This window comes from Nerophis lumbriciformis, linkage group LG29 (assembly GCF_033978685.3).
Source record: "Nerophis lumbriciformis linkage group LG29, RoL_Nlum_v2.1, whole genome shotgun sequence".
In the NCBI taxonomy this organism is placed as follows: Eukaryota; Metazoa; Chordata; class Actinopteri; order Syngnathiformes; family Syngnathidae; genus Nerophis; species Nerophis lumbriciformis.
This window is the reverse complement of record NC_084576.2, coordinates 30616352-30641500: the sequence shown is the minus strand read 5'-3', so window position 1 is coordinate 30641500 and position 25149 is coordinate 30616352. Positions and strand designations below refer to the sequence as shown.

The 25149-nt window shown below is 40.1% G+C and overlaps 2 protein-coding genes across 3 annotated transcripts in view; both read right to left on the bottom strand.

The window, feature by feature from the left end:
- ahi1 (Abelson helper integration site 1) overlaps window positions 1–10573 on the bottom strand; it is an 82335-nt gene extending 71762 nt beyond the window's left edge. For both annotated transcript variants that reach the window (XM_061924524.2, XM_072911918.1), the window contains exon 1: window positions 10081–10573. In XM_061924524.2, the coding sequence (XP_061780508.1) occupies window positions 10081–10090 (10 nt within the window). In that variant the 5' untranslated portion in view covers window positions 10091–10573. The remainder of the gene's footprint in view (window positions 1–10080) is intronic.
- Window positions 10574–13401: 2828 nt separating this feature from the next.
- Window positions 13402–25149, bottom strand: part of LOC133572365 (uncharacterized) — a 69686-nt gene continuing 57938 nt past the window's right edge. Inside the window, exons 15-17 of the mRNA XM_061925301.1 lie at window positions 22001–22051; window positions 21692–21905; window positions 13402–16954 (exon numbers count right to left, since the gene is read on the bottom strand). Of these exons, the coding sequence (XP_061781285.1) occupies window positions 16944–16954; window positions 21692–21905; window positions 22001–22051 (276 nt within the window). The 3' untranslated portion in view covers window positions 13402–16943. The remainder of the gene's footprint in view (window positions 16955–21691; window positions 21906–22000; window positions 22052–25149) is intronic.

Here is a 25149-nt window from a genome sequence, read left to right as displayed (position 1 = left end):
GCAAAGGGGAAAGGGCGAAACTTCCCAAGTTAGTGGCATCGTATTGAAAAAGACTTACCGTATTTTCCGCACTATAAGGCGCACCTAAAAACCACAATTTTTCTCAAAAGCTGACAGTGCGCCTTATAACCCGGTGCGCTTTATTACGATTCATTTTCATAAAGTTTCGATCTCGCAACTTCGGTAAACAGCCGCCATCTTTTTTCCCGGTAGAACAGGAAGCGCTTCTTCTTCTACGCAAGCAACCGCCAAGGAAAGCACCCGCCCCCATAGAACAGGAAGCGCTTCTTCTTCTACTGTAAGCAACCACCCGCCCCCGGAAGAAGAAGAAAAAACGCGCGGATATCACCGTACGTTTCATTTCCTGTTTACATCTGTAAAGACCACAAAATGGCTCCTACTAAGCGACAAGGATCCGGTTCATAAAAAGACGCAATCTCTCCATCCGCACACGGATTACTACCGTATTTCACAGCAACTGATATTCCTGTGAACCGCACTGTGGAACGGGAGCACGTACGGTGAATATTCGCACCACAGGGAATGAGAAGTCATCCTTCACTGCGGTTCTAGCTTGCCATGCTAACTTCCACCCATGGTGATATTCAAAAGGAAGACCTTGCCAAAAGAGACCTTTCCAGCCGGCGTCATCATAAAAGCTAACTCGAAGGGATGGATGGATGAAGAAAAGATGAGCGAGTGGTTAAGGGAAGTTTACGCGAAGAGGCCGGGTGGCTTTTTTCACACAGCTCCGAAGGCGAACACACCTTCACTAAGACGGGCAGACAGCGCCGGACGACATACGCCAACATTTGCCAGTGGATCGTAAATGCCTGGGCAGATATTTCGGTCACAACTGTGGTCCGAGCTTTCCGGAAGGCAGGATTCACAGAACAACAGCGACACTGACTCCGATGACTTCGACGAGACGGAACCGGCCATTTTGGATACCACGCTTGCGCAACTTTTCAATTCGGACACCGAAGACGAAGAATTCGAAGGATTTACGAATGAAGAATAACTTCAGAAGGTGAGCGCTATGTTTATTTTGTGTGTTGTGACATTAACGTTCGAGCAACATTATGTTGCTATTGCTCTACACTATTTTGAATTTTACTATGTTTGTGATTGCACATTTGCGTACATTTTGGGACAGAGTTGTTAGAACGCTGGTTTTCAATATATTATTAAAGTTTGACTGAACTATCTGACTGTTTTTTTGACATTCCCTTTAGCGCAGCGTAGGCGCGGCTTATAATCCGGGGCGGCTTATTGGTGGACAAAGTTATGAAATATGTAATTCATTGAAGGTGCGGCTAATAATCCGGTGCGCCTTATAGTGCGGAAAATACGGTATATGGTGTATCGTGACATGGCTTAAAAATATCGAGATATTTAAAAAAAAGGCCATATCGCACAGCCCTAGGCAGAAGGCATTTTTAGTAAAAAGTTTGCTAAAATGCACTAGAAAGACTCTCAGACCATGAGAAACAAAATCATCTGGTCTGATGACATAAAAAATGAACTCTAGCGTGAATTCCAGGTGTCATGTTTGGAGGAAACTAGGCCAGTACCATCCCTACAGTGAATCATGGTGGTGGCAGCATCATGCTGTGGGGTTGTTTTTCAGCAACAGGATCTTGGAGACTAGTCAGGATAGAGGGTGATATCATGGCGGGTGGATAAAAACCTGCTCCAGAGCGCTCTTGTAATCACACTGGGGTGACAATTTATCTTTCAGCAGTACAACAACTCTAAACACACAGCCATTATGTCAAAGGAATTTACTTGAGTGGCCCAGCTAGAGCCCCAGACTTAAATCACACCGAACATCCCTGGAGAGATCTGAAAATGTTGACGCTTCCCATCCAACCTGATGGAGCTTGAGACGTGCTGCAAAGGGGAATGGGCGAAACTTCCCAAGTTAGTGGCATCATCTTAAAACTCATTTGTATACTCTAGCCTTTAAATAGCCCCCCTGTTGGACCAGTTGATCTGCCGTTTCTTTTCTTTTCTCCTCTGCTCCCCTTTTCCTTGAGGGGGGGGGGGGCACAGGTCCGGTGGCCATGGATGAAGTGCTGGCTGTCCAGAGTCGGGACCCGGGGTGGACCGCTCGCCTGTGCATCGGCTGGGAACATCTCTACGCTGCTGACCCGTCTCCGCTCGGGATGGTGTCCTGCTGGCCCCACTATGGACTGGACTCTTACTATTATGTTGGATCCACTATGGACTGGACTCTCACAATATTATGTCAGACCCACTCGACATCCATTGCTTTCGGTCTCCCCTAGAGGGGGGGGGTTACCCACATATGCGGTCCTCTCCAAGGTTTCTCATAGTCATTCACATCGACGTCCCACTGGGGTGAGTTTTTCCTTGCCCGTATGTGGGCTTTGTACCGAGGATGTCGTTGTGGCTTGTGCAGCCCTTTGAGACACTTGTGATTTAGGGCTATATAAATAAAGATTGATTGATGATTGATCGTATTGAAAAAGACTTAATTGCTGACAAAGGTGCATCAACAAAGTATTCAGCAAAGGCTGTGTATACTTATTAGAGATGCGCGGTTTGCGGACACAACCGCGGAGTCCGCGGATCGGGCGGATGAAATTAAAAAAACTAAGATTTTATCCGCTCGCGGGTCGGGTCGGGCGGATCAATTTTTTTTTTTTTTTTTTTTTTTTTGCGGGTGGCAGTTAAACCAATTGGGAAATATATATACATAGTTAAATGTTGTTACCCACATACGAAAAACGAGCAGGCACCTGCAGCATATGCCACAACAGAAGAAAAAAAAAGAAGAGATGGACACTTTTACGGAGCGGAGAAGGGACGCCTCGCCGGGGTCCGGGACCGAGGCCCCTTCCCCCGAGAGGGCCCCACCGGGAGCCGTAGCTGAGGCGATCCGCGAGAAGGGCCCGACGCACGTCCAGGGTCACTACCGCGCCCACCGCACCGACACCCCGCCTCGTCCGCTTTCGCCGCGGCCGGCGTCACGCGCAGCAGGTAAGCAGCTTACCTGCCCGCCACCCCCGTGGCCGGGGGCTCGTAACATGGGTCACTCCGCGCGCTCCGCCCGCGCAGCTTACCTGCTTGCCACCCCTGTTGCCGGGGGCGCGTAACAGGGGTCACTCCGCGCGTAGTGCGCTCATGAAAGGGGTGGGGCTCACCCTGGTTGATATAGAGAGCAGGACGGTGGCCATGGAAGTTGGAACCCGCTAAGGAGTGTGTAACAACCCACCTGCCGAATGAACTAGCCCTGAAAATGGATGGCGCTGGAGCGTGGGCCCATATACCCGGCCGTCGCCGGCAGCGAGACGCGCTTGGAGGTGCGCTCAGCGCGGCTCCCATATGATTGCGCACTGGTGTGCGTCTGGGTCGTGACAGCGTGGCACGCGAATGTCTGTGCATTGGATCAGTCTCCTTTCTTTAACAGGCAAAAGCTTTATAACCTCACCATACCTGCCAACTTTTAAATCAGAAAAACCTAGTAGCCAGGGTCCAAGGGCCGCAGGCCCCGGTAGGTCCAGGACAAAGTCCTGGTGGAGGGTTCAGGGCTTCGCCCCCCGACGCAAAATGACTATTAGCATTCAGACAGGTTAAAATGTTGCTAAAACCATCACTTTTCTATCAGTCACAGTGACTTTTCAAAACAAAAATATTACAGCAAAAATCATATGGGTTGATTGACATGTTTATTCTGTAAGCTAACTTCAATAGTTTGAAATTATTTTGACAGTTAATGCCAGTTATCCTGTCAACCTTTCACAAGACTTCAATTTGTTAATTGAAAGTATAAATAGTATAAACACTTTTTACAGTATGTCGTGCTGTGAAATACAGCCGACAGGATTGCGCATGCATGGTGCAGGAGAACAAAGGACTTCTTTCATTTAAGGTTTGTGATAAACCATCAAACTCATTCGTTAAAAGGACTCTATAGTAATATAAAGCGAATTTTTCTGGACATTATCATGCAAGAAAAGTTTATTTTTGGGATCGCGATCACCGCGTAATGATTTTTAAAGGTTGCATTACAAACATTTAACTGTCCCATGTGATCAGCCAGTGCGATTGGAAGTCCATGCTCAATTATTGCCTCCGTAAATAAAACTTCGGCATTTATCACATCCAAAGAATCTGTTTGGGCGACGAAAAACGTTGAAAGTTTTCCACTTGTATCGCTAGCAACGGCATTAGACCTGTGTTTTTTTGTCCCAACGTGGTCTTTTACATGGCTAATTCCTCCGTGTCCGATCGAAAAATCTTGTCTGCACAAGGTGCAATTCGCGTAGTTTTCACCCTTTTTTTTAATTTTTTTATTAATATTAGATATATAACAACGGGCGGATGGTGGGCGGATGCAGTTCTGATCAAACGTTACATCGGGTGGATGGCGGATGGTTGACGACTTTCTGACGCGGTTGCGGATGAAATAATTGCCTATCCGCGCATCTCTAATACTTATGTACATGTTATGTCTTACTTTATTTGAATACATTTGCAAAAATCTTTTTTTTTCATTCTTCACTGTCATTATGGGGTATTGTGTATAGATTTTTGAGGACAAAAAGTAATTTATTTCATTTTTACATAGCAAAATGTGGAAAAAGTTAAGTGCTGCGAATACCACCCGTGTATACAAAATATAGTACAAAACCCAAAACCAGTGAAGTTGGCACGTGGTGAAATCCCCAAATTCCTTGCAATAACCTGACTGGGGTTGGAGGACAGTGCTGACAAGAAGCGGATGATATTCATTGGATCGAAGGTGACTTGGCGTAGCGCTGGTAGTCCACACCATACTGAAGTAGAGTGATGGGCATGACGTTAAAGTGCATCCGGCAGTGGAGGCTCCTCTATGGGGTCTTGGGGCACTAAGAGGTTAACCCCTTTACTACTGCCCCCTAGCCAGGGATACGGTGAAGACCTTAACGGCGGAGCAGGCGGAAGACGGTAGATTTAAGAACTGCCACAACGGCTGCGATGGCGGAAGAAGGCTGCAGCAGAAAAGGGTCCCCAGTCGTCTTGGACTCCATGCCACTGGACCCTGACCCGGATTCTGTCAAGGATCGTGTGGTGACTGTCTGTGCATCAGTCTCCCCACGTTAAGCTAAGTCACGCACAGGCATCCTCCATAAAGGGATACACCCCTACCAGGAGGATCGTCATACTCGTTCGAGTGACCGCCGATGATGAACTCGTTGTTCTTAAACTGTTCGAAAATGATTTGCAAATCATTGTATTCTGTTTTTATTTACCATTTACACAACGTGACAACTTCACTGCTTTTGGCTTTTGTACATGTTATTTCTTACTTTATTTTTAATACATTTGCAAAAATCTCCAAAAAGAATAAAATAAAAGTCCACATTGTCATTATGGGGTATTGTTAGGGGCGTAACAGTACGTGTATTTGTATTGAACCGCTTCGGTACGGGGGTTTCGGTTCGGTTCGGAGGTGTACCGAACGAGTTTCGACACGGACGGACATAAGTAGCGTACCGCACGTTGTGTAAACAATGCACAACACACGGCATGCTACGACAACCGGCCGAGTCGTACCAAAGACTATAAAAATAGGAGCCATTACCTCCCTGCTTGGCAGTCAGCATCAAGGGTTGGAATTGGGGGTTAAATCACCAAAAATGATTGCCGGGCGCGGCCACCGCTGCTGCCCACTGCTCCCCTCACCTCCCAGGGGGTGATCAAGGGTGTTGGGTTAAATGCAGATAATAATTTCGCCACACCTAGTGTGTGTGTGTGTGTGACAATCATTGGTACTTTAACTTTTAACTAAAGTTTTGTTAAGAAACCATTCTGAGCCTTATCTTATTTAGTTTTTATTTGATATATGTTGACCACATTAACCCTGGCAATGGACCCTGTGTGTAGGGATGTCCCGATCCGATATTTGGATCGGATCGGGTGCCAATATTTGCCAAAAATTGCGCATCGGCAAGGCATGGGAAAATGCCGATCCAGATCCAGTTTAAAAAAAAACTCCGGTCCGTGTTTTCCAACGCACCGATTTAAATAATACATTCCACTTTTCTGCTGCTCCGTAATTTCCGTTCCGCATTTTCCAGCACACCTTCAACACGTCCACAGGCCTGTGGATTCTCACGCAGTTGCTTTTAGCTGCTGGCATTACACGACAGGCTCTTCTCACTCTTTTCTGTGTCTCCCTCTCACAGACAGCAAGTGCACCTTCTTACACACGTCACATACTGTCACGTCATACGTCACATACTGTCACGTCATACGTCACACACGTATACGTCCTCCCCGAGCAGAGAAGTAGCAGCATGGCTAACGTTAGCTGTGATGCTAGCGCAGCCGTGCGAGCAACGCTCCCTCTAAGGTGCTCGCCTGTGCAATTGCGCGCTGTTTAAGCGTCCTCTGCGCATAGCAAATCTATGCCACGCACAAAATCAAATAAAAAAATAAGCGCATAACAATTTTCGACACACGGACACGACAGAGACAACAGTTTTCGTCATCATTGTTCAAATATTGTGACGTCTGTCGAGACGCTTATCTCCATTCGGTGCCACACGTCCACACCATCAAAATGCTGAGGCAAAAATTTCCAGATCAACACCGTATGAAAAAATTTGTGATTTTTTTAGTTGTGATTTCCTTCTCTGCATGAAAGTTTAAAAGTAGCGTATATTAATGCAGTATGAAGAAGAATGTTTTAATGCAAGCCTTGAAAGAAAATGTTGAAAATCAAGACTACATTTCCTGCAAATGGGTGCATTTCTACCCTATATTTTAACTTTAGATTTATTCTCATATCAAACTCTTTTGGATGTCTTTTTGACACTTACATCCGGCGCCCCCCTCCACACCCTGGATTATAAATAATGTAAATAATTCAATGTGATTATCTTGTGTGATGACTGTATTATGATGATAGTATATATCTGATAGTATATATCTGTATCATGAATCAATTTAAGTGGACCCCGACTTAAACAAGTTGAAAAACTTATTGGGGTGTTACCATTTAGTGGTCACTTGTACGGAATATGTACTGTACTGTGCAATCTACTAATAAAAGTCTCAATCAATCAGTCAAAAAAAGCACTTTATATGTAGAAAAGTTTTGTTAAGAAACCATTCTGAGCCTTATCTTATTTAGTTTTTATTTGATATATGTTGACCACATTAACCCTGGCAATGGACCCTGTGTGTAGGGATGTCCCGATCCGATATTTGGATCGGATCGGGTGCCAATATTTGCCAAAAATTGCGCATCGGCAAGGCATGGGAAAATGCCGATCCAGATCCAGTTTTAAAAAAAACTCCGGTCCGTGTTTTCCAACGCACCGATTTAAATAATACATTCCACTTTTCTGCTGCTCCGTAATTTCCGTTCCGCATTTTCCAGCACACCTTCAACACATCCACAGGTCTGTGGATTCTCACGCAGTTGCTTTTAGCTGCTGGCATTACACGACAGGCTCTTCTCACTCTTTTCTGTGTCTCCCTCTCACAGACAGCAAGTGCACCTTCTTACACACGTCACATACTGTCACGACACACGTCACATACTGTCACGTCATACGTCACATACGTATACGTCCTCCCCGAGCAGAGAAGTAGCAGCATGGCTAACGTTAGCTGTGATGCTAGCGCAGCCATGCGAGCAACGCTCCCTCTAAGGTGCTCGCCTGTGCAATTGCGCGCTGTTTAAGCGTCCTCTGCGCATAGCAAATCTATGCCACGCACAAAATCAAATAAAAAAATAAGCGCATAACAATTTTCGACACACGGACACGACAGAGAAAACAGTTTTCGTCATCATTGTTCAAATATTGTGACGTCCGTCGAGACGCTTATCTCCATTCGGTGCCACACGTCCACACCATCAAAATGCCGAGGCAAAAATTTCCAGATCAACACCGTATGAAAAAATTTGTGATTTTTTTAGTTGTGATTTCCTTCTCTGCATGAAAGTTTAAAAGTAGCGTATAATAATGCAGTATGAAGAAGAATGTTTTAATGCAAGCCTTGAAAGAAAATGTTGAAAATCAAGACTACATTTCCTGCAAATGGGTGCATTTCTACCCTATATTTTAACTTTAGATTTATTCTCATATCAAACTCTTTAGGCTGTCTTTTTGACACTTACATCCGGCGCCCCCCCTCCACACCCTGGATTATAAATAATGTAAATAATTCAATGTGATTATCTTGTGTGATGACTGTATTATGATGATAGTATATATCTGATAGTATATATCTGTATCATGAATCAATTTAAGTGGACCCCGACTTAAACAAGTTGAAAAACTTATTGGGGTGTTACCATTTAGTGGTCAATTGTACGGAATATGTACTTCACTGTGCAACCTACTAATAAAAGTCTCAATCAATCAATCAAGACACATAGAATCATCATACTGCTGTGATTATATGCATCAAGTGTTCATTCAAGGCTAAGGCAAAATATCCACATATATATCGTGTATCGCGATATGGCTTTAAAATATCGCAATATTAAAAAAAGGCCATATCGCCCAGCCCTAGTTCAATGATGCCATTTCTGTTTGTCATGTATAATTTTGTCTATTTTGTGTTTACCCTTGAATAAACAGGTCAGTTTCTTGTTACCAACCATTGTGTATTATTCAAACTCCCCTAATTCAGCTGGCTAGTTGTTATCAAGAGTACTAAAACCCTTTTCAACATGATTCTGACAACTAAGTAGGCTAAATAACTTTAATACATGCTCGGATAGGCCAGTATCGGTATCGGATCGGAAATGCAAAAACAATATCGGTATCGGCTCGGAAGTGCAAAAACCTGGATCGGGACATCCCTACCTGTGTGTATATGTATGTTATGCCATTGTTTACACATTTGGTAAATAAATAACCAAAAAATTTATATTTTGTTGTTTTCTTACTGTACCGAAAATGAACTGAACCGTTACCTCTAAACCGAGGTACGTACCGAACCGACATTTTTGTGTACCGTTACACCCCTAGGTATTGTGTATAGTTTTTTGAGGACAAAAAATGTTGTATTTAATTTTCACATAAAATGTGGAAAAATTGAAGTGCTGCGAATACTTTCCTGGTGCACTGTGTAAACAAAATATAGTACAAAACCAGTGACGTTGGCACGTGGTGAAATCCATAAATTCCTTGCAATAGCTGGTTGAGAAATGTTGTTCTTAAACTGTTGGACATTTTGCTCACGTATTTGTTCACTAAGTGGTGACCCTCGCCCCATCCTTGTTTTCCATCTTAGACGGCGGCGTTTTCCGGGTGTTGTTGATAAATGGCTTTGACTTTAAGTTACACTTACAGATGTAGCGACCAACTGTCGTTACTGACAGTGGTTTTCTGAAGTGTTCCTGAGCCCACGTGGTGATATCCTTTACACACTGATGTCGCTTTTTGATGCGGTACCCCCTGAGGGATCGAGGGTCCGTATTATCATGGCGTACGTGCAGTGATTTCTCCAGATTCTCTGAACCTTTTGATGATATTACGGAGCGTAGATGGTGAAATCCCTAAATTCCTTGCAATAGCTGCTTGAGAAATGTTGTTCTTAAACAATTTGCTCAGGCATTTGTTGACAAAGTGGTGACCCTCGCCCCGTCCTTGTTTGTGAATGACTGAGCATTTCATGGAAGCTGCTTTTATACCCAATCATGGCACCCACCTGTTCCCAATTAGCCTGTTCACCTGTGGGATGTTCCAAATAAGTGTTTGATGAGCATTCCTCAACTTTCTCGGTCTTTTTTGCCACTTGTGCCAGCTTGTTTTCAAACATGTTGCAGGCATCAAATTCTAAATGAGCTAATATTTGCAAAAAAAAATAAAGTTTGAACGTTAAATATCTTGTCTTTGCAGTCTATTCAATTAAATATAAGTTGAAAAGGATTTGTTGTATTCTCTTTTTATTTACCATCTACACAACGTGACAACTTCACTGCTTTTGGGGGTTTTAAGTGTGCTGCACTGACATAAACTATGACGACAACATACCAATAGATGCCAATGACTACTTCATGGATTATGAATGAATGTTTGAGCAAAAAAAAAAAAAGAATTAACTCACCTGCAGGCATCACCGAAGTCTCTCATTGAGCTAGCCACGTTAGCTTCCTAACGCTAGCTAAACAGACCAGGATGACGTCATATGTACGGGTGCCCGCTTGGCACAGAATGCTAAGCTAACCACAACAGAAGGTAAGCCAACATTGTGTTCGGTACTAAGCAACAACTCGCTTTAAAATTAAAGTCCATAAATATGACAGCGTTCGTGTTTTTAAAGCTTAGTCAACAAACTGCACCACAACATGGAAGTGTTTTAACCTAGCCTCCGTGATTGCTACGATGCACTTCCGCCCGCTCCCCGCACACATCGTCGACGCCGCTTGGTGGTGGCTTTATCGGTGCAACTTTTGGCCGAGTTGTTCGTCTCGGTGTAGTTTATTGGGGCATAAAAAAAAAGGATAACTAAGTATTACAGGGTCAGTCGTTGAAATGGCTACGCGTAGAGACGCTTCCCACTTCTTCGTCGTGCAGTTTTTTTAATTCGGCCTCGTCGCTGTTGGTGTGACACTGCCTCCCTGCAGGATAGGAGTGGAACTGCAGCCGTAATCGTCATTAAATCTGCCTTTTCAGCGTCTACAAGTCATGCAGTTATGAGTTAGTTTCTTTAGAGCATTTCTCAATACCCGTCCTGTTTTTTGTGCCTTTACAAAAGAATTAGAACTCTGCGTTAAAACACTCTCTACCTCTAACAACCAAGCTGTGAAAACTATGAAGCTGAATCTGGCGCCCTAGGCAAGATTTTAGGTGGCGCCCCCCCACATCGGCAGTGAAGTGTATATACTCACAAGAACCCGAATAGCTTTGTCTGTGACCTTTTTTTTACTTTACTTACAACTATACCTAATATATAAAGGGGTGGAAAAGTGACTATTACCTGCAGGGCAAACATGAGCTAACCAGAAGGCAATAACAATGTAAACAAAAAACACCTGCTTAAAAGATCTAATACAAATGTCCCTGAGGAATGTAAGGTGGGAGTACTGTAATTACCTAACGTTACATTATTATTTTCCATAACAATTTAGCCCCCTCCACAATATTAACCCGACGTTAAAACAGAACTAGCTATTTATTGATTAGCAATTGCCGAATCATGTAGCATTAGCTTAATGCTAAAAAGCCAGGTTACTATCACATTCTGTAACAGACAAATAATTTCATTTAGGCTAACGTTACCTACCTGCTACCTCTGTATTTTTCTCGTTTCTCCTCCTCTTCTTTTCTCTTTTTTCTTCCCTGGGCACCTGACAGTTTTGGCCGTTTTGACATCTTGTGTTGATTTTTTGATGTGGTGACGTCCAAAAAGAGTCATGATACGGGAAGGGAGGGGGCGCACCGTGCAGGGGGAGGAGGGGGGGGCGTAATGTTGTAACAAATAATATTTCTATTAAATAGGCTTTACTTTGCATTTTAATTAACGTGGGATTATTTTTTGTATTTAGAAATAGTACCAACTTTTTTATTTTTATTTATTTTTTCTCCAACATTTGTGGCACTGGCGTGGCGCCCCCTAATGGACGGCGCCCTTAGCATTTGCCTATACGGCCTATGCCACAGGCCGGCCCTGGCTGTGTTCCAAATTTAAATGATTTACTGAACTTGTGTGAACCTATGGCTTTGCACTTTGTTATGTATATATATATATATATATATATATATATATATATATATATATATATATATATATATATATATATATATATAACTTTATTGAGTTTACAACCCCCTGGTGCTGTTTTGTACTGTTTTGTACTTATTTTGATTATTATTTCACAATTGTTTGTAAATGTTGCAATTTATAGATAAAGGTTTATAAAATTCCCCCCAAAAAAGGAAAAAAAGGAGAGAAAAAAATAAAAAAATAAAAAAAGTTTATATATATATATATATATATATATATATATATATATATATATATATATATATATATATATATATTGCATTCTATTTTAGTTACTTTATTGAGTTTTCTGGCGCTGTTTTGTACTTATTTTGATTATTATTTCGCAATTGTTTGTAAATGTTGCAAGTTATAAATAAAGGTTAATAAAAAAAAAAAATAAAAAAAAAATAATAAAAAAAATATATATATATATATATATATTACATTCTATTTTAGTTACTTTATTGAGTTTACAACCCCCTGGCGCTGTTTTGTGCTGTTTTTGTACTGTTTTGTACTTATTTTGATTATTTCCCAATTGTTTGTAAATGTTGCAATTTATAAATAAAGGGTTATAAAAAATAAAATAAAATAATAAAATAAATAAAACATAATAAAAAAAAAAATAAAATAAAAAAAAATATATATATATATATATATATATATATATATTGCATTCTATTTTAGTTACTTTATTGAGTTTACAACCCCCTGGCGCTGTTTTGTACTGTTTTTGTACGGTTTTGTACTTATTTTGATTATTATTTTCCAATTTTTTGTAAATGTTGCAATTCATAAATAAAGGTTTATTAAAAAAAATAAAAAATAAAAATATATATATAGCATTCTATTTTAGTTACTTTATTGAGTTTACAACCCCCTGGCGCTGTTTTGTACTGTTTTTGTACTGTTTTGTACTTATTTTGATTATTATTTCCCAATTGTTTGTAAATGTTGCAATTTATAAATAAAGGTTTATAAAATAAAATAAAGTATATATATATATATATATATATATATATATATATATTGCATTCTATTTTAGTTACTTTATTGAGTTTACTTGCGCTCTTTTGTACTGTTTTGTACTTATTTTGATTATTATTTCGCAATTTTGATGATGAGGTGGCGACTTGTCCAGGGTGTACCCTGCCTTCCGCCCGATTGTAGCTGAGATAGGCTCCAGGGCCCCCCGCGACCCCGAAGGGAATAAGCGGTAGAAAATGGATGGATGGATGGATAAAATAAAAATACTTGAAATTGTTGAGATCTGTTGAGAGTGCCCTGTGATGAGGTGGCGACTTGTCCAGGGTGTACCCCGCCTTCCGCCCAAATGCAGCTGAGATAGGCTCCAGCACCCCCCGCCACCCCAAAATGGATGGATGGATGTTGAGAGTGCCTTGGTTTTGATGTATATTGAGAATATGTTACATTGTTCAATAAATAAATACAAAAAATTACAACAGCAAAAAAAAAAAAGATTCTTTAGAAAAGCAGTACATGCTTATTTTCATTTTTCTTTAAAACATGTCAGATAAGGAGTACTAACACCAGAAAATAGATGATAGATTAGTCGCTAGTTGTTTTTACTGAAGAAAAAAACACTAAAAGGATTGGAGAAATCTCCAGAAATGTGGAAAAAATCCCAACAAAGTTCATTGCAACAATAGAGAAAAACTATAATAATACCAAAAAATATATATATGTTTATGCTAATTAATAACAACACAGATTTATTTTGAAAGCAAATATATGTGTCATTGCAGATTATGCAAATTATATGATGACGTCACATAGGCCACGCCCTCACCGCTGGAGGAAACCCTGTAAATGTAAAACTTTATAACATCTAGAAGGCTGAAGAATGCCTTTGACAGGAACCACGTGACACACGTCAAATCCAATAAGTCAATTTAATTTACAGTCAACAAACAAATGGAAACAAAGACGAATAGTTCAGTGTAAATATTCAAAGTGTGACAACAATAGGCAGAAACTAAACAGCAACAAGTTATTTCAATTGTCATTTCTTTTATACACTATTATATAACAATGATAATAATTATAAACGGCCAACTTGGTAACAATTGCATAATATTATTAAGCAAAGCGTTTGTGCAAAAGTATTCTCAGACACGATGCTCACTAAGCAAAACATCTTTTGAATTCTATGGACCAGGGGTGTCCTAACTTTTTCCACTGAGGGTCCAACACTGAAAAATTCATTTTCAAAAGCATTAAGGCTCCTTTATATTTTGGTGAACGTTATAGGTCCCGGGGACCCCAAAAGGGTCTCAGTCAACAAGTCATTTATAGTTTTTGTTTTCACTTTTATTGCTAAAATATCTATATCAGATATATCCGTTGACAAAAAGGTTTAAATTCTTAAACGTTTTATGCCCTTTTTGTCAAAGAAAACCCTGTTTTTAAATGCAAAAACACAAAATATGCACTATCTTCCCCCCCAAAAATGCTCAAATATTTGATGTAAAGTAAAAGGAACCTTGAATAGGTCAATATTTCATAACAATGTTGATTTTGATTCATTATTATTTTCTTTACCTATGACAGTTAAAATACAATAAGACTAAAGGTCCCGGGGACCCAAAAGGGTCTCAGTCATTAAAGTGTTAAAAATAAGTTATATATTAAAATGTGTTTTACTTTCCACACTTAAATATCTGTAGATCGACTTTAGCTCCATCATTTGCCATAAAGTTTTTTATTTTAATTTTATTTTTTGCCCTTTTTGTAAAAGAAAATCCTGTTTTTAAAGGAAAACACACAAAATATGCAATATTTTCCAACAAAAAAATGTCAAATATCTGATGTAAAGTAAATGGAGCCTTGAATAGGTAAATATTTCATAACAACGTTGATTTTAATTCAATATTATTTTCTTTAACTATGACAGTTAAAATAAGACCAAAGGTCCCGGGGACCCCAAAGGGTCTCAGTCATTAAAGTGTTAAAAATAAGTTATATATTAAAATTTGTTTTACTTTCTACACTTAAATATCTATAGATCGACTTTAGCTCCATCATTTGCCATAAAGTTGTTGTTTTTTTAATTTTATTTTTTGCCCTTTTTGTTAAAGAAAATCCTGTTTTTAAAGGCAAAAACACAAAATATGCAATATTTTCCCACAACATTTAAAAAATATATATTTGATGTGAAGTAAATGGAGCCTTGAATAATAGGTCAATATTTCATAACAACGTTGATTTTGATTCATTATTATTTTCTCTAACTATGACAGTTAAAAGACAATAAGACTAAAGGTCCCGGGGACCCCAAAGGGTCTCAGTCATTTAAGTGTTAAAAACAAGTCATATATCATTTTCGTTTTCACTTTTATTGCTAAAATATCTATATTAGATATATCCGTTGACAAAAAGGTTTAAACTCTTAGATGTTTTATGCCCTTTTTGTCAAAGAAAACCCTGTTTTTAAAGGCAAAAACACAAAATATGCTCAAATATTTGATGTAAAGTAAAAGGAGCCTTGAATAGGTCAATATTTCATAACAACATTGATTTTGATTCATTATTATTTTCTTTAACTATGACAGTTCTCAGTCATTAAAATGTTAAAAATAAGTTATATATTAAAATGTGTTTGACTTTCTACACTTAAATATCTATAGATCGACTTCAGCTCCATCCTTTGCCATAAAGTTGTTGTTTTTTTAATTTTATTTTTTGCCCTTTTTGTAAAAGAAAATCCTGTTTTTAAAGGCAAAAACACAAAATATGCAATATTTTCCCACAACATTTAAAAAATATATATTTGGTGTGAAGTAAATGGAGCCTTGAATAGGTCAATATTTCATAACAATGTTGATTTTGATTCATTATTATTTTCTCTAACTATGACAGTTAAAAGACAATAAGACTAAAGGTCCCGGGGACCCCAAAGGGTCTCAGTCATTTAAGTGTTAAAAACAAGTCATATATCATTTTCGTTTTCACTTTTATTGCTAAAATATCTATATCAGATATATCCGTTGACAAAAAGGTTTAAATTCTTAGACGTTTTATGCCCTTTTTGTCAAAGAAAACCCTGTTTTTAAAGGCAAAAACACAAAATATGCTCAAATATTTGATGTAAAGTAAAAAGAACCTTGAAGAGGTCAATATTTCATAACAACATTGATTTTGATTCATTATTATTTTCTTTAACTATGACAGTTAAAAGACAATAAGACTAAAGGTCCCGGGGACCCCAAAGGGTCTCAGGCATTAAAGTGTTAAAAATAAGTTATATATTAAAATTTGTTTTACTTTCCACACTTAAATATCTATAGATCGACTTCAGCTCCATCCTTTGCCATAAAGTTTTTTATTTTAATTTTATTTTTTGCCCTTTTTGTAAAAGAAAATCCTGTTTTTAAAGGCAAAAACACAAAATATGCAATATTTTCCCACAACATTTAAAAAATATATATTTGATGTGAAGTAAATGGAGCCTTGAATAGGTCAATATTTCATAACAACGTTGATTTTGATTCATTATTATTTTCTCTAACTATGACAGTTAAAAGACAATAAGACTAAAGGTCCCGGGGACTGTATTTTTACTTTCTACACTTTAGATCAACTTCAGATTTATGTGTCGATTATAAGTTGGTATTATTTGTTTTAACATTGACAGTTTTAAAGTAAAAAAAACTGCCTGCATGGCAGCTTTGTGTTATTAGTTATTAATTGTTTACTCTTTAATTCCCATTTTTATGTTTTTTTTTTGGTGATAGTATTTTTTTTTAAATGGGCCGCTAAAAACTGAGCTGCGGGCCACACTTTGGACACCCCTGCCTTATCAGCTTTGGAATACCATGTGATTGCTATTTGTCGCAAGAAGCTAGGAGTAGAAGTAAAGTATTTCAGTATATTCCTATTAGTGCACCAGCAACAAACATCATCATTGTGATTGTGTGACACAGGCGGCAGTGTCCGGATCTCTTGTGTGGAGACATGTGGAAATAAGCTGCTATTCATTCATTAACCTGCTGTGCTTAATTCATTCTGGAAGGATCTTCTTTTGCAGTACTCATATACACACACACACACACACACACACACACACAAGTTAGCATTAGTGTTACACTCTCACAGAAGAAGTATGGCGGGGACTTTCCATGCAGCAAAATTCTGCCTTGTTGTCGTCCTTGCGATGTCACTGCTTGTCTCTATACAGCAACTCAGATGACCTCTAGGGGGGGACAAAAACACAACCAGAAATGGACAACATTAGAATAGCTCAGCCCGGCCAAACGCTTGTTCATTGCTTGTGACAGAGCAGCACATTTCGTAATCTATTCCATGCCTACAAGCCTGTTTCAGGCTTGTCTCGTGCGCACGAGATACATGTCTAAAAAAATATATATATATATATTTTAATTTTTTTTAATTTTTTTTATAACTTTATAAAAAGTTTCTCGTGCGCACGAGAAACATGTCTAAAAAAAAAATATTTTTTTTTATTTTTATTTTTTTTATTTATAACTTTATAAAAAGTTTCTCGTGCGCACGAGAAACATTTCTCAAAAAAAAAAATTATAATTTCTTTCTTTTTTTTTTTTTAACTTTATAAAGTTTCTCGTGCGCACGAGAAACATGTCTAAAAAAATATATATATATATAATTTTTTTAATTTTTTTTATTTATAACTTTATAAAAAGTTTCTCGTGCGCACGAGAAACATTTCTAAAAAATATATATATATATATAATTTATTTTTTTTATTTTTTTTATAACTTTATAAAATGTTTCTCATGCGCACGAGAAACATGTCTAAAACATGTCCCTTTAGGGTAGGGGTCACCAACCTTTTCAAAACCAAGAGCTACTTCTTGGGTACTGATTAATGCGAAGGGCTACCAGTTTGATACACACTTAAATAAATTGCCAGAAATAGCCAATTTGCTCAATTGACCTTTAACTCTATGTTATTATTAATGATTAATGATATTTATCTTTGTGTTCACGAGTCTTGTTCACGAGTGAGGGAAGAGTGGATCGTGAGATCGACAGGCGGATCGGTGCGGCATCTTCAGTAATGCGGACGCTGTATCGATCCGTTGTGGTGAAGAAGGAGCTGAGCCGGAAGGCAAAGCTCTCAATTTACCGGTCGATCTACGTTCCCATCCTCACCTATGGTCATGAGCTTTGGGTTATGACCGAAAGGACAAGATCACGGGTACAAGCGGCCCAAATGAGTTTCCTCCGCCGGGTGGCGGGGCTCTCCCTTAGAGATAGGGTGAGAAGCTCTGCCATCCGGGAGGAGCTCAAAGTAAAGCTGCTGCTCCTCCACATGGAGAGGAGCCAGATGAGGTGGTTCGGGCATCTGGTCAGGATGCCACCCGAGCGCCTCCCTAGGGAGGTGTTTCGGGCACGTCCGACCGGTAGGAGGCCACGGGGAAGACCCAGGACACGTTGGGAAGACTATGTCTCCCGGCTGGCCTGGGAACGCCTCGGGATCCCCCGGGAGGAGCTGGATGAAGTGGCTGGGGAGAGGGAAGTCTGGGCTTCCCTGCTTAGGCTGCTGCCCCCGCGACCCGACCTCGGATAAGCGGAAGAAGATGGATGGATGGATGGATATCTTTGTGGAAACACTGACCATCTTAATGATTTCTCACAATAAATATATATAGAAACAGATAAATATCAATATGCAACACTTTATTTTTATATTTTCTCTAAGTGCACATTTTTCAAATTGAACATTTTCAAATGATCACTTCTAAGACAGTCTTGTGAAATCACAATATCGCATTTTAACTAGCTAGCCCAGGGGTCGGCAACCTTTTACCAGTCAAAGAGCCATTTTGACCAGTTTCACAAATTAAAGAAAACAATGGGAGCCACAAAAATCTATTGAAATTTATAATGAAGTAACACTGCATATCAGGGCAACTGTTCTCTCGAACATGCCGTGATGGAACAGCATTTGGCGCCCATTACAACCAGCATGCCGGCCCAGCCACACGTTGTTTGGGGCTTCTACGTGCTCACGTAAGTGACAGCAAGGCATACTTGGTCAACAACCACACAGGTTACACTGACGGTGGCGGTATGAAAAACTTAAACACTCTTACTAATAATGCGCCACACTGTGAACCCACACCAAACAAGAATGACAAACACATTTCGGGAGAACATCTGCACCGTAACACAACATAAACACAACAGAACAAATACCCAGAATCCCATGCAGCAGAACATGCATATAACAAAAGGCTGGACTGGCACGCTGTCTATACAGATTGTAGAGGGTGATAAATGCTGTACCTTCATGGCACGCCCTTATTATTATTGTAAGGGTGAAAATCGGAGAATATTAATCCCTGGAGGTTTCTGCGAGAGGCACTGAAATCCGGAAGTCTCCCGGGAAAATCGAGGAAGGGGGGGGGGTCGGCAAGTATGCAGCTGAGCCGCATCAGAGTGATCAAAGAGCCGCGGGTTGCCGACCCCTGAGCTAGCCACTAACATTTTTTAACAAATCATGAATTACTTTGCACCATGTTTGTACAAATAATAACTCATGTAAAATACAAAAGTCAACTCTTTTAAAAGAGGAGAAAACACGAAAAAAAAATGAAAATTAAATTTTGAAACATAGTTTATCTTCAATTTCGACTCTTTAAAATTCAACCGAAAAAAAGAAGAGAAAAACTAGCTAATTCGAATCTTTTTGAAAAAATTAAAAAAAGAATTTATGGAACATCATTAGTAATTTTTCCTGATTAAGATTCATTTTAGAATTTTGATGATGTCATGTCTGTGTAATCATGTTTTGTTTTAAGTCATGTTTTGTTTAGTTATAGGACTCTTTAGTTTCTGTCTTTTCACTCCCTTGTCTTGTTTCCATGATTACCCCATTAGTTTCACCTGTTCCACGTTTGGACTCATTGTGCACTCTTGATTGTCACCATAGCAACCCATTAGTTTTCACCTGTCACGTCACGCACCTGTTTCACGTCTTGAGTCACGCACCTGTTTTCGTTAATCATGTCTGTAGTATTTAAGTTCAGTGTTTTTCAGTTTGTCTTTCTGACGACCTCACCACATTTATGCTCTGTCCATTCTTTCCATGTCCATTCCTCAAGCAACTATTTTTGTCCAAGCCAAGTAAGTTTTTGTTCCATGTTTATAGTCTTTTTGGTTTCATAGTTTGTTCTCCGCCATTGTGCGTGTTTTTTCGTTTGTACTTTTTTGCTATAGTCTTTTGGTTTCATAGTTTATTCTCCGCCACTGTGCGCGCTTTCATTTATTCCTTTTTTGATAGTTTAAATAAATCATGTACCTACATTCCCGTCTCGCCCGTGCCAACTTTCCGTTGCATCCCGGAAAAGCAAACACCCAAGACTAAGTCATGACAGATGACATGTTTTAAATAGGTGAAAATCCAATCTGCACTTTGTTAGAATATATAACAAATTGGACCAAGCTATATTTCTAACAAAGACAAATCATTATTTCTTCTAGATTTTCCAGAACAAAAAATTTAAAATAAATTCAAAAGACTTTGAAATAAGATTAAAATTTGATTCTACAGATTTTCTAGATTTGCCAGAATTTTTTTTTTTGAATTTTAATCATAAGTTTGAAGAAATATTTCACAAATATTCTTCGTCGAAAAAACAGAAGCTAAAATGAAGAATTAAATTAAAATGTATTCATTATTCTTTACAATAAAAATAAATACATTTACTGGAACATTGATTTAAATTGTCAGGAAAGAAGAGGAAGGAATTTAAAAGGTAAAAAGGTATACCGTATTTTCCGCACCATAAGGCGCCCTGGGTTATAAGCCGCGCCTTCAATGAACGGCATATTTCAAAACTTTGTCCACCTATAAGCCGCCCCGTGTTATAAGCCGCATCTAACTGCGCTAAAGGAATGTCAAAAAAACAGTCAAATAGGTCAGTCAAACTTTAATAATATATTAAAACCAGCGTGATGTGGGCGCGCATGGAGTCGTATATCAACATGGACGGAGCTGCGTGAAAAAAGCCACCCGGCCTCTTCGCGTAAACTTAAACTTACCTTAACCACTCGCTCATCTTTTCTTCATCCATCCCTTCGAGTTAGCTTTTATGATGACGCCGGCTGGAAAGGTCTCTTTTGGCAAGGTCTTCCTTTTGAATATCACCATGGGTGGAAGTTTCTGGCCATTAGCATGGCAAGCTAGAACCACAGTGAAGGATGACTTCTCATTCCCTGTGGTGCGAATATTCACCGTACTTGCTCCCGTTGTATCCACAGTGCGGTTCACAGGAATATCAAAAGTCAGTGGAACCTCGTCCATGTTGATAATGTTCTCTGGCCGGATCTTTTTTTCAGCTATCTTGTTTTTACAATATGCACGGAAAGTAGCCAGCTTTTCTTGAAAGTCTTTAGGCAGTTGCTGTGAAATAGTAATCCGTGTGCGGATGGAGAGATTGCGTCTTTTCATGAACCGGATCCCTGTCGCTTAGTAGGAGCCATTTTGTGGTCTTTACAGATGTAAACACACAAAGGAAATGAAACGTACGGTAATATCCGCGCGCTTTTTCTTCTTCTACGCGGGCGGGTGGTTGCTTACAGTAGAAGAAGAAGCGCTTCCTGTTCTATGGTTGCGGGTGCTTACCTTGGCGGTTGCTTGCGTAGAAGAAGAAGCACTTCCTCTTCTACGGGGAAAAAAGATGGCGGCTGTTTACCGTAGTTGCGAGACCGAAACTTTATGAAAATGAATCTTAATATTAATCCATATATAAAGCGCACCGGGTTAAAAGCCGCACTGTCAGCTTTTGAGTAAATTTGTGGTTTTTAGGTGCGGCTAATAGTGCGGAAAATACGGTAATAAATTCATTTAAAAAAAACAAAAAAAAAACACAAGCATTATAATGTCCATAAAGGTGTGCCTAATGAAGTGACCATAGTCATAATTGTCGTTGCATGACCTCACCGGCTCGTTGGTGCGTCTGAATGTCTTCCAGGGTCCTGAGAGACCTACGCTCCTTGAAGGCCACCACGGGCACCCCCATGTCGTCGTCGTCGTCGTCGTTGTGGTCCAGGACCAACTGCTGGGGCCGGGACCCCGCCTCCGGCACCTTGTCGGCGCCGCCGTGCACAGGAGGCTCCGAGTTCTCTTTCGGTAAGATGCTCGCCGCCGCCGATTTCTGCGAGCGGGAATGAGGTTAGGGAGGCGGTTCGACGCACAAGGGTTGCAATGTTGCGAGCGTCTTGTGACCCTGCAGGGTTGGCCCCGTCTCACCGTGTCGGGAGAAGTTGTTCTTCTGGTCCGCCGCATGATCTCCTCCAGTCGCTGGAGGTAGAAAAACAAGGGTGATGTACAGTATCCAAATCACGTCAGACCTCATGGTCAAGACAGAATGCATCATATTGTTTGTCAGGGTTAACTACTGTATGTGGTTTATAATGCATAGAAAGCAAAATAAGACTTTAAATCAGGGCTGTCGGCGCCCTGATGGCAGCGGCTTGCAGACGCTCTTGGAAGTGTAGAGCGATTTGGCAAAAATATCCGTCAATTCTGTCTATTTCATGGCTGGCTCACAGCGTGGACACTTCGTGATCAGATACGACCGACAGACGATTCTGGATGTGGATAGATCGGGCCGTTATAGGCTGAAAGATGCGGGTACTTTCGACCTCCTCGCTAGCATGGGGATTCTTCGCTGGCTACATCCAGCGGCCTCCAAAGCAGCGGAGTTAAGTACCAGCGTGGACCGTCAACGGAAGACACGTAAGCGGTGTGAGCGGAAGCAGAAGCGGGGATGCCGAGCGGGGCTAACAACAAAGCGAAAGGCTAATCCTCAAAGAAGCGCTAGTCCGGGTGAGAAGTTAGTTAAAATAGAACTAGCCAGCGCCAGGCTGGATAATACCTGCACACATAGCAACTATTTTAGAACAATACACAACTCAAAAAATGTTTTTTCTGTGTCAGAAGTAGACATGCACTCTACTGAGGTGGCAAGTTATGATGCGTTCGGTTTATCACAGCATCAAGCAAACAATCGGAAAATTCCCGTCATATCAATTCCTAGATATGGTCGTAATTATTTAAATTGCACTACACATAATAAACACAACATTATTAATATTGCTACTACGGATAATTTCAACAAAAACTCCTCAAAACAGCCCACTACCTATAATATGGGCTTCTTAAACATAAGATCATTATCTTCCAAAACGTTATTAGTTAATGAGGTCATTAGAGACAATAATCTTGACGTTATTGGTCTCGCCGAGACCTGGCTCAAACCAGACGATTTCTTTGCGCTGGGTGAGGCGTCTCCTCCTGGCTATGCGGGAGCGCATATTGCCCGTCCCATTAAAAGGGGTGGGGGAGTTGCACTCATCCACAATAAAAACTTTAATCTTACCCCGAACCTAAATAATAAATATAACTCGTTTGAGATGCTTACTATGAGGTTTGTCACACCGCTGCCTCTCCACCTGGCTGTTATCTACCGCCCCCCAGGACCCAATTCGGACTTCATCAGTGAATTTTCAGAGTTCGTTGCTGATTTAGTGACGCACGCCGACAATATAATCATAATGGGGGACTTTAATATCCATATGAATACCCCATCGGACCCTCAGTGCATGGCGCTCCAGACTATAATTGATAGCTGTGGTCTTACACAAATAATAAATGAACCTACGCATCGCAACGGAAATACGATAGATCTAGTGCTGGTCAGGGGTGTCACCACCTCCAAAGTTACGATACTCCCGTATACTAAAGTAATGTCCGATCATTACCTTATAAAATTCGAAGTTCTGACTCATTGTCAACAAACTAATAATAATAACTACTATAGCAGCCGCAACATTAATGCTGCCACAACGATGACTCTTGCTGGCCTACTGCCTTCGGTAATGGCACCATTCCCAAACTATGTCGGCTCTATTGATAACCTCACTAACAACTTTAACGACGCCCTGCGCGACACCATTGATAGTATAGCACCGCTAAAGCTTAAAAGAGCCCCTAAAAGGCGCACCCCATGGTTTACAGAAGAAACTAGAGCCCATAAATTATCATGTAGAAAGCTGGAACGCAAATGGCGCGCTACTAAACTTGAGGTTTTCCATCAAGCATGGAGTGATAGTTTAACAACTTATAAACACATGCTTACCCTAGCTAAAGCTAAATATTACTCAAATCTCATCCACCTCAACAAAAATGATCCGAAATTTTTGTTTAGTACAGTAGCATCGCTAACCCAACAAGGGACTCCTCCCAGTAGCTCCACCCACTCAGCAGATGATTTTATGAATTTCTTTAATAAGAAAATTGAACTCATTAGAAAGGAGATTAAAGACAATGCATCGCAGCTACAACTGGGTTCTATGAACACAGATACGACTGTATCTACGAAGGATACCGCCCTCCAAAATAGTTTCTCTCTCTTTGATGAAATAACACTAGAGGAATTGTTAAGATGTGTCAATGGGACAAAACAAACAACATGTTTACTTGACCCATTTCCTGGGAAACTTATTAAGGAGCTTTTTGTATTATTAGGTCCATCAGTGCTAAATATTATAAACTCATCACTCTCCTCTGGCACTGTTCCACTAGCATTCAAAAAAGCGGTTATTCATCCTTTGCTCAAAAGACCTAACCTCGATCCTGACCTCATGGTAAACTACCGGCCGGTGTCCCACCTTCCGTTTATCTCGAAAATCCTCGAAAAAATTGTCGCACAGCAGCTAAATGAACACTTGGTGTCTAACAATCTCTGTGAACCTTTTCAATCCGGTTTCAGGGCAAATCACTCTACGGAGACAGCCCTCGCAAAAATGACTAATGATCTACTGCTAACGATGGATTCTGATGCGTCATCTATGTTGCTGCTTCTTGATCTTAGCGCTGCTTTCGATACCGTCGATCATAATATTTTATTAGAGCGTATCAAAACACGTATTGGTATGTCAGACTTAGCCTTGTCGTGGTTTAACTCCTATCTTACTGACAGGATGCAATGCGTCTCCCATAACAATGTGACCTCGGACTATGTTAAGGTAACGTGCGGAGTCCCCCAAGGTTCGGTTCTTGGCCCTGCACTCTTTAGTATTTACATGCTGCCGCTAGGCGACATCATACGCAAATACGGTGTTAGCTTTCATTGCTATGCTGATGACACCCAACTCTACATGCCCCTAAAGCTGACCAACACGCCGGATTGTAGTCAGCTGGAGGCGTGTCTTAATGAAATTAAACAATGGATGTCTGCTAACTTCTTGCAACTCAACACTAAGAAAACGGAAATGCTGATTATCGGTCCTGCTAAACACCGACATTTATTTGATAATACCACCTTAACATTTGACAACCAAACAATTACACAAAGCGACTCAGTAAAGAATCTGGGTATTATCTTCGACCCAACT